Here is a 14140-nt window from a genome sequence, read left to right on the forward strand (position 1 = left end):
TGCCATCTATCTGATAATTGAATTTCCTGTGCTCTGCCAGAGAGTGAACAAAGCCTTCTCCACTCAGGCAAAGGTTTTTATTACAGACGTCGTAAAAAGTGGCTTCCTCCTGGAGAAGCTGGGAGGGGCACTGCCTGTGAGAAGCAAGCTGGCTTGGCAGAAACTGGAAAGACTGGTTTCTGTACCATGTGACCTGAAAAGACACACCCCTGCAGCAAGGATATGGTTTTATAAAAAGGGGGATAATTCATAGTGCGGACATGTGAAAATTTTATAAATGATACCATAATTCTTGTGATTTTTCTGCCCACAGTTTAAGACGTGGTAGGAACCGGTGGTATGTTCAGGGGGGTTTTAGCGGAAAAGTGGATATTACTCTAAATGTGTGCATGTTAAAAATCTGAAACTTCATCAGTTAATGTCCCTACCCCCTGCACACATGTATGTAAAGTTGGGTCCATGTCGGAAATTGAAAAAGCAGTTAAAAAGTCAATTATGTACACTCTTTGAATGCAAGCTCCGAGAATGAGCAGATTTGGACATAGACATGGCTAAATTCAGCCACACCATGTATATGTAATTTCAAACAACTGTGTAACTCTGAAGTATGGATTTTGATCATATATATATTTGGGTGCACAGATGATAAGGGAGGTTGTTTCAAGAGATCATAAAATGACATCAATCTGACTCACAGTTCAGTTTGCCAATCAAGCGGAGGAATGGAAGCCTGACCAATGACGAATGAGAGGGGCAAGTCTAGTGATGCAACACACACACCCATTCTCAAGAAACAGATAAAAGCAGAGAGTCAGGACACATAGAGGAATTCAATTTCATCTGCCGCTGGAAGCCCTGCCGGAAAAATCCATACTTACCTCCATCAAACTCCAGAAAGCCAAACTAGAGACTTCAATCTATCCAGAGCAGAGACCAGACCAGAGAGAAAGCAGTGCTGTGCCTAGCAGAGACCAGACCAGAGAGAAAGCAGTGCTGTGCCTAGCCGAGACCAGACCAGGCGCTGTGAGCAGAATCCGGAAGGACCTGACCAGACTGAAGATCGTGACCAAGTCGCTTTCCTGTTCAAAATCTCTTGTGAGTACTTAGCAAAACTCAGAACACATCTCTTAGTTTAAATTCATCTAATTCAGTCTATTTAACCTAAGTAGAACTGCCTCCTATCTGTCACCTGTCATTTCTATTAAAATTTGTCATTTTGAAAAAGTGTGCGTTTAAAATTTACAAAACCAAAAACGACCTTTACTAAATTACTCATATCTCCGCAACCGTTTGGGCTAGAGACTTGCAATAACTTTCATTTGGAAGCTGAGATCCCAGGCTTTCCTAGGACCCCAAAACGGTAGAGATAGTCCTTGCGGTTCATTTGTAATAGCGCTCGGCGCATCCGCGAATTTTGCCGCGATTTGCAATTTCTTCACATGTAAAAAAACTGCTGCTGCCTGATTTCATTTGCCAGAAATTCGTTTAACCTGCTAACTATCCCTGCATCATTGCTAGTGTGAGCCTGGACTAATATTAACTAGATACCACTCATCCTGAACCTCTAAAAGGGAATTAAGAGCGTTTCCAGCATATTTCTCATTCATTGCTAGCACCTATCAAAGCATTTGCCTGTGTTTTCAAACTTCTGTTTAAGCTTGCTGGATTGAACTGAATTACAGTTGATTGCATTTCTGAGAACTGTGTGTTTTCCTTCCATTTCCTTGCCTTGCATCAAGGGGGGGAGGGGAGTAGCCAGAGAAAAGTGATTACATTGTTTGGTTGAAATCATATTGCGTATTTTCTGTACTGCATTCATTGAATATTGCATCCACCTGAGCCTACATAAAGCATCCTCTACCACATTATACTTTTGTTCCTATTTACCAGTGTGCTACCTTATCCATTTCATGTCAACTCATTAGTGATTAAAGAAGTGTGCTAGTGCCAGATTCTCCGTTGTTAATATTTACCATATCAGATTAAGTGTGATATTCAATTATTAATTTATTAAAAAGTGTGATATATATTTTAATTTATCAAATAAACCTTTTAAACTTGCAAAACAGAATTACTTCTTGGCTCAGTGGGGTCAGGGGGATTCCAAGAGAGGGGTGTTATACAAGGGTAGTCATCCAGAACGCATGAACTGGACCTAAAGATATATCAATAAGGGTTTTCATTCAGTATTCTAGACTAGGCGTTAACTTGGCTGTAGTGCTGAATTGAATCCTCTTACAACATTTCAATTTTCATAAGTACACACACAGTTGACAAAAGGGTGGTGTGTGGTGATTGTGGGGTGACGTATATGCACAAATCCATGTAGACACATTTAGTATCAGAGATGATATGATTGACAAGCAAAGAAGGTTGCACCAAGGGCAGGAGAAAGAAGGAAATGGCGTTAGCTGGGTTGGGCCTAGCGCCTGGATATGCTGTGTAGGTAGTAGGAGTGGCGGTTCTTACCGGATGAGTATAAAGCTGTGTGGGGTCCTTGGATAAGGTGCTGGTTAGCGTCTGGAAAAGGAAAATGGAAAGGGTCACAAAATGTGCGCACAGCTGAAAACTATGTGGGTGTAATGCGTGATGTAAGCAACCAGTGTTGTGAATTGCAGGTGTTTTTCAGACATTAATGGACCAATGTGTGCCAGTAGGCCAATGGATTGTGGGTGGCTGCAGGCAGACCCCACTAGTGGGTAGCTGGTATGAGCAAGGGCTGCCGCTGGCATGCAAGGTGGGGGAGCGCTGGTGTGTGTGCTGGTAAGTCGGCGGCTTGGGGCTGGCCATGAGAGTGGTGGGCGGGCCAAGCTGTGTGATTGCCAGAGTAGTTGAGAAGCTTGTTGCGGTATCACCTGGCAGGGGGTGATGGACACAGCGCTAAGTGCACCACTAGTATTGGTGAGGAAGGTGATATCCCGGGCGTTTAAGTATAGCGTGTGATATTCATCTCCGAATGGGGCATGCACCGCAGTGTCCGGTCCAGTGCTAGGGGTCCTATTGTGTGCCAGAGGCACTTGAGCTGAGTTCTAATAAAGTGAGTGCCCCTCTAGGTGGTTGATGGACAATTCTGAAGGAGCAGGGGCTCTGGTGTGATGTGCACAGCACACGGGAGAAAATGCGCTGGAATAGGTAGCGTAATTAGTCATGTTCCAAGGAAGATCAGTAGTGAGAGGTTGGACCGAGTGATCAATGAAGGATGGTGCAAGTCCAAGTAATCCTCCAAAGTGCAATACTGTGGGTTTGGGAGCGCTAGCCATAGAGCGCGTCCATGGACGCTGGTAGCTTGCTGGCTAGTTCAGAATGGACCTGTGAGCAAGTGCTCTTAAGACACTAGGGTTTTGTAGCGGCTGCTAGTGGGTGGGGCCCGTGAGTGACTCTAGTTGGAATGTCCAATAGTAAGTGTGTCCAATGTATAAGCAAGTGGGTGATAGGAAGTGGGCTCGCTGACCGAGGTTGTGTATAGGTGCTGATGCTAGATGGCTGGCATAGTAAGCACGTGAAGGAGGCGGTGCTCAGGGGCCACCGAATGTGGGGACGGCTGCTCGCGGATTAGAAACAGAGCTCCCTTATAGTTTGAGAGCGCGTTCTATACTTAAACTAATGTCTGAGCGATTCTACAGTCTCATGTCCCTGTGGGGAGAGGTCCGTGCATTAGGCTGACTGCAAAAGGCCTGGCTTACCTGTTGGTCCCGGCGAGGCCTGTGCGTACACTAGCCGCTCACGTTGACATTTTGGGTGAGGTAAGTATAGGGGTGTGTCATGGATTGGAGGAGGGGCCTTTTCAGAGGCGTACTCTGATTGGCCGGACAGAGGGTTGCGCAACTCGGTGGTGAACTTAGCCTTAGCCGGTGATTATCAGTAATTAGGATGGTAAATACACATGAGGCATGCAGGAGGTAACCGCATGTTGTGATAAATGATGGTTGGAAAAGCTGGTTTTGTAGCCAGCAGATTTGAAAGAACTGTATCTTTAGTGTGCACGCCGTTCGTGCTGCGTTGAGGAGAAGGTTGGTAGATACACCCGGGCATGCAGAAGGTAACCACATGATGCTAGAAATCAGGTTGGAAAGGATGGTTGTGTAAACCACAGATGAGTAACAAGGCTATCATTAATGTGCACGCCAATGGTGCTGTATTAAGAGAAACCTTCAGTGCTCCATGTTAGTCGATGGAGTGATCGTTATTTCAACGGCGAAAATTCACGGTGCCCAGAGCGTATCTACCTAATGGCTCTGGCGGAATATCTACCTTAAGGTTCAGGTAATATAATACCAGAAAAGTGTGTCACATATGGGGCTGACAGATGAGTCAGTGGCCGATGTCTGCCGAGTGAATGGATGGAAAGTGTGTTTGTGGATGGGTGGGGGTTGACAAGCCGTTAACATTCCTGGACTTGGGAGAATGTCTAGCAAGTGGGGAGCAAACCTCCACGTCTGTGTGGGTGGGGCCTGGGGCTGAGGTGCCAGTTAGCTGTTCCAGTGTGGTCGTGGCGGATGGACCATAGTGATTATTAACATTCACTTCATCATAAATAGATGCAAACAGACAAGGTAATAGTTTAGAGGAAAACATTGAGCTCATGGTCTGTATTGAGGCCGAGGCTAGCACTCCTATATTTGCAGATCAGTTTGGCCTCTCATTGTCGTAGTCTCAATTCTCTGTCACCGCCTCTAGCGTCGCGTTTGATGAGTTCTAGCCCCATGAATCGAATATCCTCTTTCTTCTCCATTTGATGTTTCTCCTTCCAGTGCAGTGCCAAGGGGTATCTCGCATCCTGTGATTTTAGTAGACCCATCGTTTCTCTTATCCTAGTTTGGAGTTCTCTTATGGAGCTGCCAATGTATATGAGAGTACAAGTGCAAATAATGACATAAATGACAAATTTGAAATCAGTGACTTTGTGATTGTGAGTGCCCATGAAGTTGATCGAGTTGGCATTCTTTGCATGTGTGCACATGGAGCACGTGCCACATTTATGAAAGCCTGCTGCTTTGGTTGATAATAGCCAATTGTCTCTTGGAATCACCCAGCCGGTGGCATGTAAGACGTGCTCAGCATAGTCTGCAGGGTTGGTGCCTTGCTATATTGCATTTGAGATTTGGCTGGTATCCATTGTTGAATGTCTTTGTCAATGCCAAGGAGGTGTCAGTGTTTGCCTAGGATTTTTTGAACCTGGTGGCTATCCTGGTGAAATCATGATACATATCTGATGGCATCGTCCTGGGTTCTTACTCTGGTCTTTGGGGTAATAGTGTTTCATGTGCCGTTTGTTTTGCTAGGCTCCCTGCTGATCCAATTTCTGCCTTGGTGTAACCTCTTTCTTAGAATCTGTTACCTAGAAGTTCGCATTCTGCATCGAATGCCTTACAGGTGCTTCAAATTCTCAGAGCTCTGATAAATTCACCATGTTATCAATTGCAGATCTGTGGTGGCCACTGGTTGCAAATAACACAGAGTTGACCTCTGTGGGTTTCCTGTAGGTTGTTGTTTTCAGTATTTGGTCGTCCACAGTGATTTTATGTCTAGAAAGTGAATGGTGTGGTTGCTGTGTGTCCCAGTGAGTTCAATGCTGAACTGATTGGCATTCAGATATTCTTTGTAAGCAAAGAGTTGGTCAGGTGTTCCGGACCAAATCATGAGCGTGTCGTCAATATAACGATACCATTTGTGGATCAGATGGTTGAAGTCACGATTAGCGAAAGCAATGAACCTGTTCGTATTGGTTCATGAATAGATTTGCCATGGCGGGTGCATATGTGGCTCCCATGGCAATTCTTTTGATTTGTTTGTAATATGTCCGATTGAAAGGGAATATGGTGTTTGTCAAAGAGAATTCCAAAAATTCTTTTGTTAGTTCCAAATGTGAATAAAACAATGCTGAAGCCTTAGCATACGTGAAGTAAACTGATTTTAGTGCTAGAGCGTGATCAATTGCTGTGTATAATTCCTCGACATCCAAAGTCACTAGCAGATAGTGGGATTCCCAGGTCATTTCTTTAAGAATGAGTAGGGTATGCATTGTGTCTCGTAAGTAAGTTGGGATTTTGGGAACCTCAGGAGCCAGTATGTTATTAATATACTTTGCGCAGTGGCTCTGTGACCCAACCTATGGCGCTGAGGATAGGTCTCCCTTCCGGTATTGTATTGTAAGTCTTATGCACCTTGGGGAGAAAATATATTGTCAGCATCCTTGGGTATTTGGGTTGTAGATAATTGTGCTCTTCATCAGTGATTAGCCCATGTTTGTGCCATTGTAAGTAGCTCCTTTGCTTGTCATACAATGCTCTCACTGGGGTTGGTTGTCCATCACCACTACGCACTCTCGCACTTACACCTTAGCACAGCCTTGATAAAGACCCCTGGTTGAAACACGTGTTGGCTTTTTCTCATGCAAATGTCAAAATAATTGCTTGCAAGACCCTGGCAAGCTTCTGCTGATTAAAAACCAAGAACATGAAGACCTAATTGTTTCCAGATTTGATTACTTGACCAAACATGCAGGCACCACTGTAACAATTGGCAATAGTCTGATCCAGCATCATTACCACCAGGGATCCAACAAAAAACACTTTGCTGTTACAAATGCCACTTTTAGTGGGCCAGAGTTGACCAGTCCCGTACTCCAGCAGTCTCTAAACACTGCTCCTGAGCTTCGGCACTGCTGAGTTACTCTCTGACACTCACAATTCGCACAGGAGATTTCTCCTGTGTGTGTTTCCGAGAGACTCACGGTACGCAAGGGAGAATGAGTGATTGTTTTACAAGCTCCTTCTGAAGCAGAACAGCCCAAGCCTCAAATACATGAGCTGACACTCTCCAATTGAGTGTGTATGACTTGCGGTTTGCAGACATTTTACTGGTGTGTGAGTGTTGTGACAAATCAATGGGCAGAAATCCCAGTATGCATTACATGTTCAGAATCACTATCACATATTTCAAATCTAAAATTCTGCAGTCATTATTCACTTCTCAAAAGGCTCTTTACTTGTATGCAAATTGCCAGTGAACCACATTGGTGCTATTTATCCCACTCCTCTTTCTCATGGATGATTTATTCTCATAATGAAGGAGATTTACTCACTGATGAAATTCTTTATATATTGAATGTGAGTAAGCGAGTTCAATGCAAACCCAGATAAAATAATTCACAATGTTCAGACTGGATGCAAACAAAGCCATTTGAGACCATAATGAGTGACCCAAAGCACGTATTTGAAGGGTTTCAAGAAGTATTGTTTAGGCCAGGTACTGTTCCCTTTATGCCACACCCAGCATTCAGGCCACACCTTCTTGTAAAAGTACCCACCTGCCCCCAATGTTATGTCCCACTTAAAGCACAGGAGGTGTTGTGTTTGGGCCAGGAGACAAGTATGCAGTACTATTCCCCTGCTCCCCTCCACTATTGAGGAACTGGGAGCGGGAGAAGAAAGGGAAGCGATGGTGCAGTTAGAGAGGAGAGCAAAACGACCCACAACCCTGAACTCCTCGTTCCCCATCATCTTCAAGTGCCTCACTCTCATTGGCAGTGCAGACAGGTGGGCGGAGCAAGGAAGAATAGACGAATAGAAGGCATTCCGTCACAAGACCTACATTTAAATGCTGCCAGTAAAAAACGTTGCTAGCGGCATTCCCCTTATATTAATATGTAAGAATGTGGGTGGAGGTAGTCAGGAGTGAGTTAGGGTGAGCAGGCCATGTTAGACTGCGATAAGCTGGGTGGAGGGGCAGCAGAGTCAGTCAGAATTCCATCGTAAGCAGCAGATCTGTGTTTGACACTAGGTCTGGTCTATGAATGAGGGGCAGTTGTCCTGTTGACTCTTGCCCACAATGCTCAGCTCAGCATGCCCTCATACTCGTCAGCATGCAACTACATCTTCTCACTGGAGATACGTGATCCATGGAAATCCAAAAAACATATGCTTGCGCGCGTGACTCAGTGGTGGTCCACTGTGCATTCTGACTGGGTGAGAGGAGGTCCGTAATGACTTCCATGCATGTGCTGATAGCCCAAATGTAATGTTTTAGAAAGTGCAGTGGAGCAGCCACTGGAGAACGTTGCCTGTGGGTGACAGCCCCAACGAGGCTGCGCACCACACCCTAAAGGACTTTCTCAGCCCCCTCCTTCACAATGATTGTGAGAGATTTCAACTGCATCAACCAAGTAATGGCCCAAGGAATCACTGGACGTGTTCCACGTGCGTCTGTGACAGTCCACCTTGTCATGCCAGAATGCGAGGCAGCATTTACTCACTTTGCGCTGTGGAGTTCAAAAGTCAAGGGCCAAAGACAGCAGCCATGCCAGCATGCCACCTTTTGCCCTTTTTATTTGCACCCCATAGTGACGTCAAATTACTCATGTTTAGAAAATGTACTCCTTTGTGTCTTGCACCGCCTGCAATGAAGAGCAGCAAGGATTTCATGGCCGTCCACTCTCTCTGTTCAAAATTCCAACTGGCTTCCTGGGGTGCCGGCATTCCAGTAACATCAAATTTGGGCATCAAGCACTCTTGAATTGCCCTGGAGTTCAAATGCTACTGGGCCCTCAATGGGCCAATATGGAGGCCCCGCAGCAATATCCCCATCGTACTGATCTGTACCCATTATAAATTTGTGGTGGCCTAGAAGAAGCATGTTATTCCCCCAACAGTTGGAATTGCAGTAATGTGTGATAACCACCCCCTTTTGGGGAGCACATGTACCTTAAAGTCCAAAGGCAGTGTGCTCACAATGGTGTCACCTACTGTATTGAAGGTGCAATGGGAGGACAGATGGTCTTTGGTCACTTATCAGAAGCAAGAGAGAAACACTAGGTGTATGCATGAAGCAGCCGCCTCCTAGAAGTGTTGAGAGGGCTGCATAAGCATCCTCTGCAGGGCCCTTGAACCCCCTCTTGCAGCACCTATCTCGAAGGTTAGGTATGTAAGGGCAGCCGCCGTTACCAAGGGAACCACATATGGGCACCGCAGTTGCATGCACAAGAGCAGCAAATGCACATAGCAAGGTAGGTGAATTTGTTATTTATTTGGATTTAGTTATCGTGCTTCACGCGAAAGCGCTGTAAAATCAGAAGATGGTACATCAAAAGCAAAATGAAAAGACCAATGAAATCAGCATAAAGAAAGAAGGTGATCCTTGAGACAGGATCTGAACAGAGAAGAAGAAGATAGAGAGCGCAGAGGCAGTAGAAGCGCATTCCAGTGGAGAGGAGATAATTGAGTAAAAGACCAAAAGCAGGACTGGGCAAAGGGGCAGACGAGGGACAGCAAGGAGAACAGGAGACTGAGAGCGGAGGGAGCAAGCGGGAGAATAAAAGGAAAGCATTGAAGAGAGATGGGAAGGAGAAAGATTATTCAATGATTTCAAAACTAGGCAAAAGAAATTGAACTTGAGTCGAGTGTGAAACGGAAGCCAAAAAAGAGGCGAAAGAGCAAGGGAAATAGACTTGTGGGTGGGCAGAGAAAACAGAAGATGAATGGAAGACTTGTAAATAGAATAGAGTGGAGATAAGTGGGACCAAAGATCAAGGAAGATCAGTAAATGGTCTAGAGAATTTCAGAGAAGAGATCAAGAGTTTAGTGGCAATAAAGGTGAGAAAAGGGCGAGCTTTGGGAAAATTAAAGAGATAGACCCAAGAAGATCGGGAAAGAGAAGAAATACGAGAAGAGGAGGAAAGAGAAGAGTCAAACTGAACACCAAGGTTACGATCAGAAGAAGAAATCGGCAAGAGCGTAGGAGGAATGGCAATGGAAGCTGGAGGGATAGTGGGCAATAGTAGAAGCAGGAAAGAATAGAACCTCAGTTTTAAGGAATTAAGTAACAGATAGTGTTCAGCTATCCAGGCTATGATGGCCGGTAGGCAGGAGGAGATAATGGTGTGGATCTCGGGAGACAAAGAAGAGAAGGATAGAGTTCTGAGTCATCAGCCCAGAAATGGTGATGGAGTCCAAATGAAGATATAACAGCAGTAAGAGGTTGGGTATAGAGTGAGTCGAGATGAGGACCAAGTACAGAGATTTGGGGGACTCTGTGTCAGAGAGGAAATGAAGGGGACATATCACTTGAGGCAGGAGAGAACCTGATCAGAAAAGCCCAGAGAAGACAAGGAGGACAATAGTATAGAGTAATTTACAGTGTCGAAAGCCACGGATAGGTCAAGGAGACTAAGAAGAGAAGAGTGTTTCGTATAGGGTGCAGAAGGAAGAGAGTTAGAAACAGAAAGTGGTCTCAGTATAGTGATAGAGACGAAAACCAGATGAAGTGAGGAGGTAAAGAATTTTAAGAAATGAAAGGAGAAATTTGAGAATAAACCGCATGTTCAAGGAAATTAGAAAGATAGGGAAGAAGTAAAATAGCACAGAAACTCGAAGGACGAGAAGGAATGAGGGAGGGATTTTTAAGAATAGGAAGTATAAATATCGCATGTTTGAAGAGAGAAGGGAAGACTGTGTTCATGAGAGAAGAATTAAAGAGGCCAGAAAGATAAGGAGAAAGAAAAGGATGGACTTTAAGAATAAGTGTAGCGGGTGAAGAGGGGCTGAAGTGGGGTGAGCTTTAGCCAGCAGAACAGGGATGTGAGAGTCAGGAAGAGGTGTAAAGGAGGACATTGACGCCACCGGCAAAAGAGGTGAAAAACAAGATTGTGCAGATATTGTTATTTTTTCTCACACCCAAACAGATCTTGGGCTGAAAGGGAGGATGAAAGAGCAGGGTCAGGGGGTGGAAGATATAGAATACGAGATAAAGATTGACAATGACACCATGGATGCGAAGAGTAGGGATGGAGAAGAGTCAAGTAGAAGAGCAGTGTCAAAGCCAAGTGGAGAGAGGAAAGAATGGCAGAATCACAGTCGTTCGGCACGTCGAAGAGAACCGCACTGCGAGTGACGATATGGAGTGGGTAAGCCAAGGTAGAGGAGGCTTCCTAGTAGGACAGAATCACGTAATGACCTATAGAGAGTTAAGCGAGATAGAATGAGTAGAGAAAAGGAAGGAGGTAGAAGCGCCACTGGAAAGAGAACCAAAGTCCAAAGAGGAGGGCAAGGAAGATGAGCACTTGGAAATGAATAAAGAGGAATGAAAGGCCCAGAGATCGCACCAAGAGAAAGATTTAGAAGTCGGGATACAGGCGAGGGAAGAGAGGGAATGATGGAGAAAGACAGTGGTCAGAAGAATAAATGGGGAGAGCAGTCACAGAAGTGGTAGAGAGGGGAGTTGAGAAAATTAAGTCAAGAGAAGTGCCAGAGATGCTAGAGGGGACGACAATTGGTAGGAATCAAATATAGAACTAAGAGGAACAGTAGCATGTATGAGGACAGGTGGAGATTAAAATCGCCAAGGCTTACGTCGGGGAAATCAAGAGGTAGGAGGACAGAAAGAAGAGTGTCGAGATCCTTGCAAAAGGAAGCAACAGGACTAGTGGTGGGGGTGGGGGTGATACAAAAGAAGACAGGCCACAGCAAATGGACCTCTGAAAGGAAAATACAGGCAGATCAGAAGGAGAAGAACAGAGAATGAAAGAGGAGCGATAGAGACTACCAACCTCTCCTCCCTGACCAACGGGGCGAGGAGTATGGCTGAAAGCAGTGGAGACGGTAGGAAGAGCCACAGGTGTTGCAGATTTCATTGGTGAAATCCAAGCCTGGGTAAGGCACAAACAGTGAAAGTTAGGTCATAAAAAAGTAGGACGTCATGTGGCTATTACCCACCTTCATCGCCAGTTAATAAGCCCGTGATCCAAACCTGACAACATTCATGCCTGCTCGTGTGGTGCAGCTCTAAGGGTGCAGAGCGCGTTCAATCTTCCACAGGCACAGGGAATATGCTGTGTAACTGCCTCCCCCAACAGGCAGGCTTCTTCAGTTAAACAGCCTTGTACATCGCCTCACGACATTGGACGTCAGCAATGGGGGCCTCCCACATAACAACACTCCCCTCTCTGGCTTGCCCTCTCTCCCTCCCCTCTTCACCTGTCTCTATAATTCTTCTACATTCTACCTCTATAACACCTTCTCTTTTTGTATCGTTATCTCTCTTCCTCACCTGGACTTCCTCAATGTCTCATGCGTTATCTTTCTCCCGTTCTCCTCTCTCTTGCGCTCTATTTCTCTCTCCCTATCTACTCCCTGTATTTCTCTTGATCTGACCCTTTCCATCTCTTCTTTCTGTTACAGTCTGAGGGTGTACAAGAAGAGAAGACTCACAACTCATTGCTGTGTGCCTCTGATGGTAAGAACATATTTAACAGATTGAGTGTAGTTCCTCTCCCTGCAGCAGCTAGGTCTTTTCAGGGGCACCCCCTGTCACACCTCAAGGAATATTGCTTGTAAGGAAAGTTGACCCTGAGTTGTGCATTCGCAGTTTTTCTATTTTTTTTTCAAAATCTGTGTTTATCAGTGCTTACCCATTGTTTCCCTCAAAACAATTCCAGAAAGAATGCCCCTTTTATTGCTGCATGCATTTTATGCATAATTCTTTTGAACAAAGGAAACCACAGATTATGCTCACAGCAGTCCTTGTTATCCCTTTGTACTCTTGGACATGAAGTCCTGATACTATAATGGAAAAATAAAACTGTACATACAAAAATGCAAAGACTCGAATAAGGACTTAGTGGACTTTAGTTAACGGACATGGAGCAATAGAAGATCTCAAATACATTTTGATGGAAGCCCTAAGACATGCACTACCCAAAGTTATACGGCATCATGGTGTACAGGAGAGGGAAGGAGGGGGGAGGCACATGGGGCCCAGGGGGTGGGTAATCCGTATCTTCATGTACAGGCCTTGATGCAGGAGAAAGCAAGGAGCAACCTTTAAAGAAACACTTGTGTGCATCTAAGCTTCTCAGCACACAGATACAAATGAAGGTCTTGGTAAAAAACATAAAGTTTGCAAACTTTATGAGTGCACTTTTAAATAGATTGTGGAACTGTAAACAAAAACTGGACATTTAATTCAATGGCAAATTGGGATTCCAAATCACAATTTCAAACAAACTGTCCTCTCAGATGTTGCTGAAAACTTTGCATTATGGGAACAGAAGGGACATTTCCTTGGTCTATTTCCCAACTAGAACTTAAGTGGATGACTGATGGAGGATCATTAGCATACTAGGCACCGTTTGATCAAGCATCCAATGCGGATCGTCTCTGTCAAGTAGCTAACTGAAGCTTTTCAGCCATATATATTCAGGAATCCATAATTAACTTCAAATTGCTACTTTAAAAAATATAACGTCAATATAATAATAATGATTACAGCAATCTTGTATAGCCTATTTCACTTTGGCTCATATTCAGGTATGAAAATGTCTGAACATGTCCATTAAACATCAGTTCTGACCTTGCCTTTAATTTTCAATTTATTACCAAAATGCATGTGTGGCGAGGTCCACGCTACCATCCAGTGGGCATTTTCAGCCAGTTTCAGATGAGCCCTTAGAAAGGAACTTTATTTCCAGTAGGAGGGAAGGGCAGAAATCGGATTAAATCAGATTTTACTGAAATCCCACAAGCCTATTTATGTAGTACAAAACCTTAAATTATTCTTAGGGTATTTATTGAGCGTGAACCTAGCTTCGGGAAGCAACGGAGCATTTTACAATCATAGGGGGGAGAATGAGAATAAGGTTAGGGGTCAGAGAAAGAAACAAGGGAGTGGGGATCTAACAACAGGGAAGGGAGGGCAATAGCAAGCATAGCTCTACAAATCACCAGTGGAGGAAACAGTTGGGGTCAGATCACCCAATCTCAGTTAGGATGGGGGAGTGGACGTCATATGGAACTAGGTGTTAGGATGGAGCCATTCCTTAAAGAGGAGGTGTTTGAGCTCCTTCCTAAACTGTAGAAGCGAGGGGGCGAGTCAGATATTGATGGTGAAGTTCCAGAGTCCTGCAGCGTAGACAGAGAAGATGATACAGGCTTGCAGCGGGAGCCAGTGCAGTTCGATAAGGGTCAGGGTGATGTGGTCGGATATATTTAACCATCATATTATATTCAAACGGCATTCACCCATATACATATAGACCATAAATCATTATGTAAATGGACCCTATGCACCAACCGGCAGAGCTCGGGCATAATGATGGCGGTACATACCACAGTCTTGGTAGTATCTGGCTGAGGCTGCCATAGGGATA

The 14140-nt window shown here is 44.8% G+C and overlaps 1 protein-coding gene across 1 annotated transcript in view; it reads left to right on the plus strand.

Moving 5' to 3' along the window:
- Window positions 1–14140, plus strand: part of LOC138579844 (alpha-2-macroglobulin-like protein 1) — a 530696-nt gene that overhangs the window by 283861 nt on the left and 232695 nt on the right. The window contains exon 22 of the mRNA XM_069650076.1: window positions 12174–12228. Within this exon, the coding sequence (XP_069506177.1) occupies window positions 12174–12228 (55 nt within the window). The remainder of the gene's footprint in view (window positions 1–12173; window positions 12229–14140) is intronic.

This window comes from Ambystoma mexicanum, chromosome 3p (genome assembly GCF_040938575.1).
Source record: "Ambystoma mexicanum isolate Mex_15411 chromosome 3p, UKY_AmexF1_1, whole genome shotgun sequence".
Classification (NCBI taxonomy): domain Eukaryota; kingdom Metazoa; phylum Chordata; class Amphibia; order Caudata; family Ambystomatidae; genus Ambystoma; species Ambystoma mexicanum.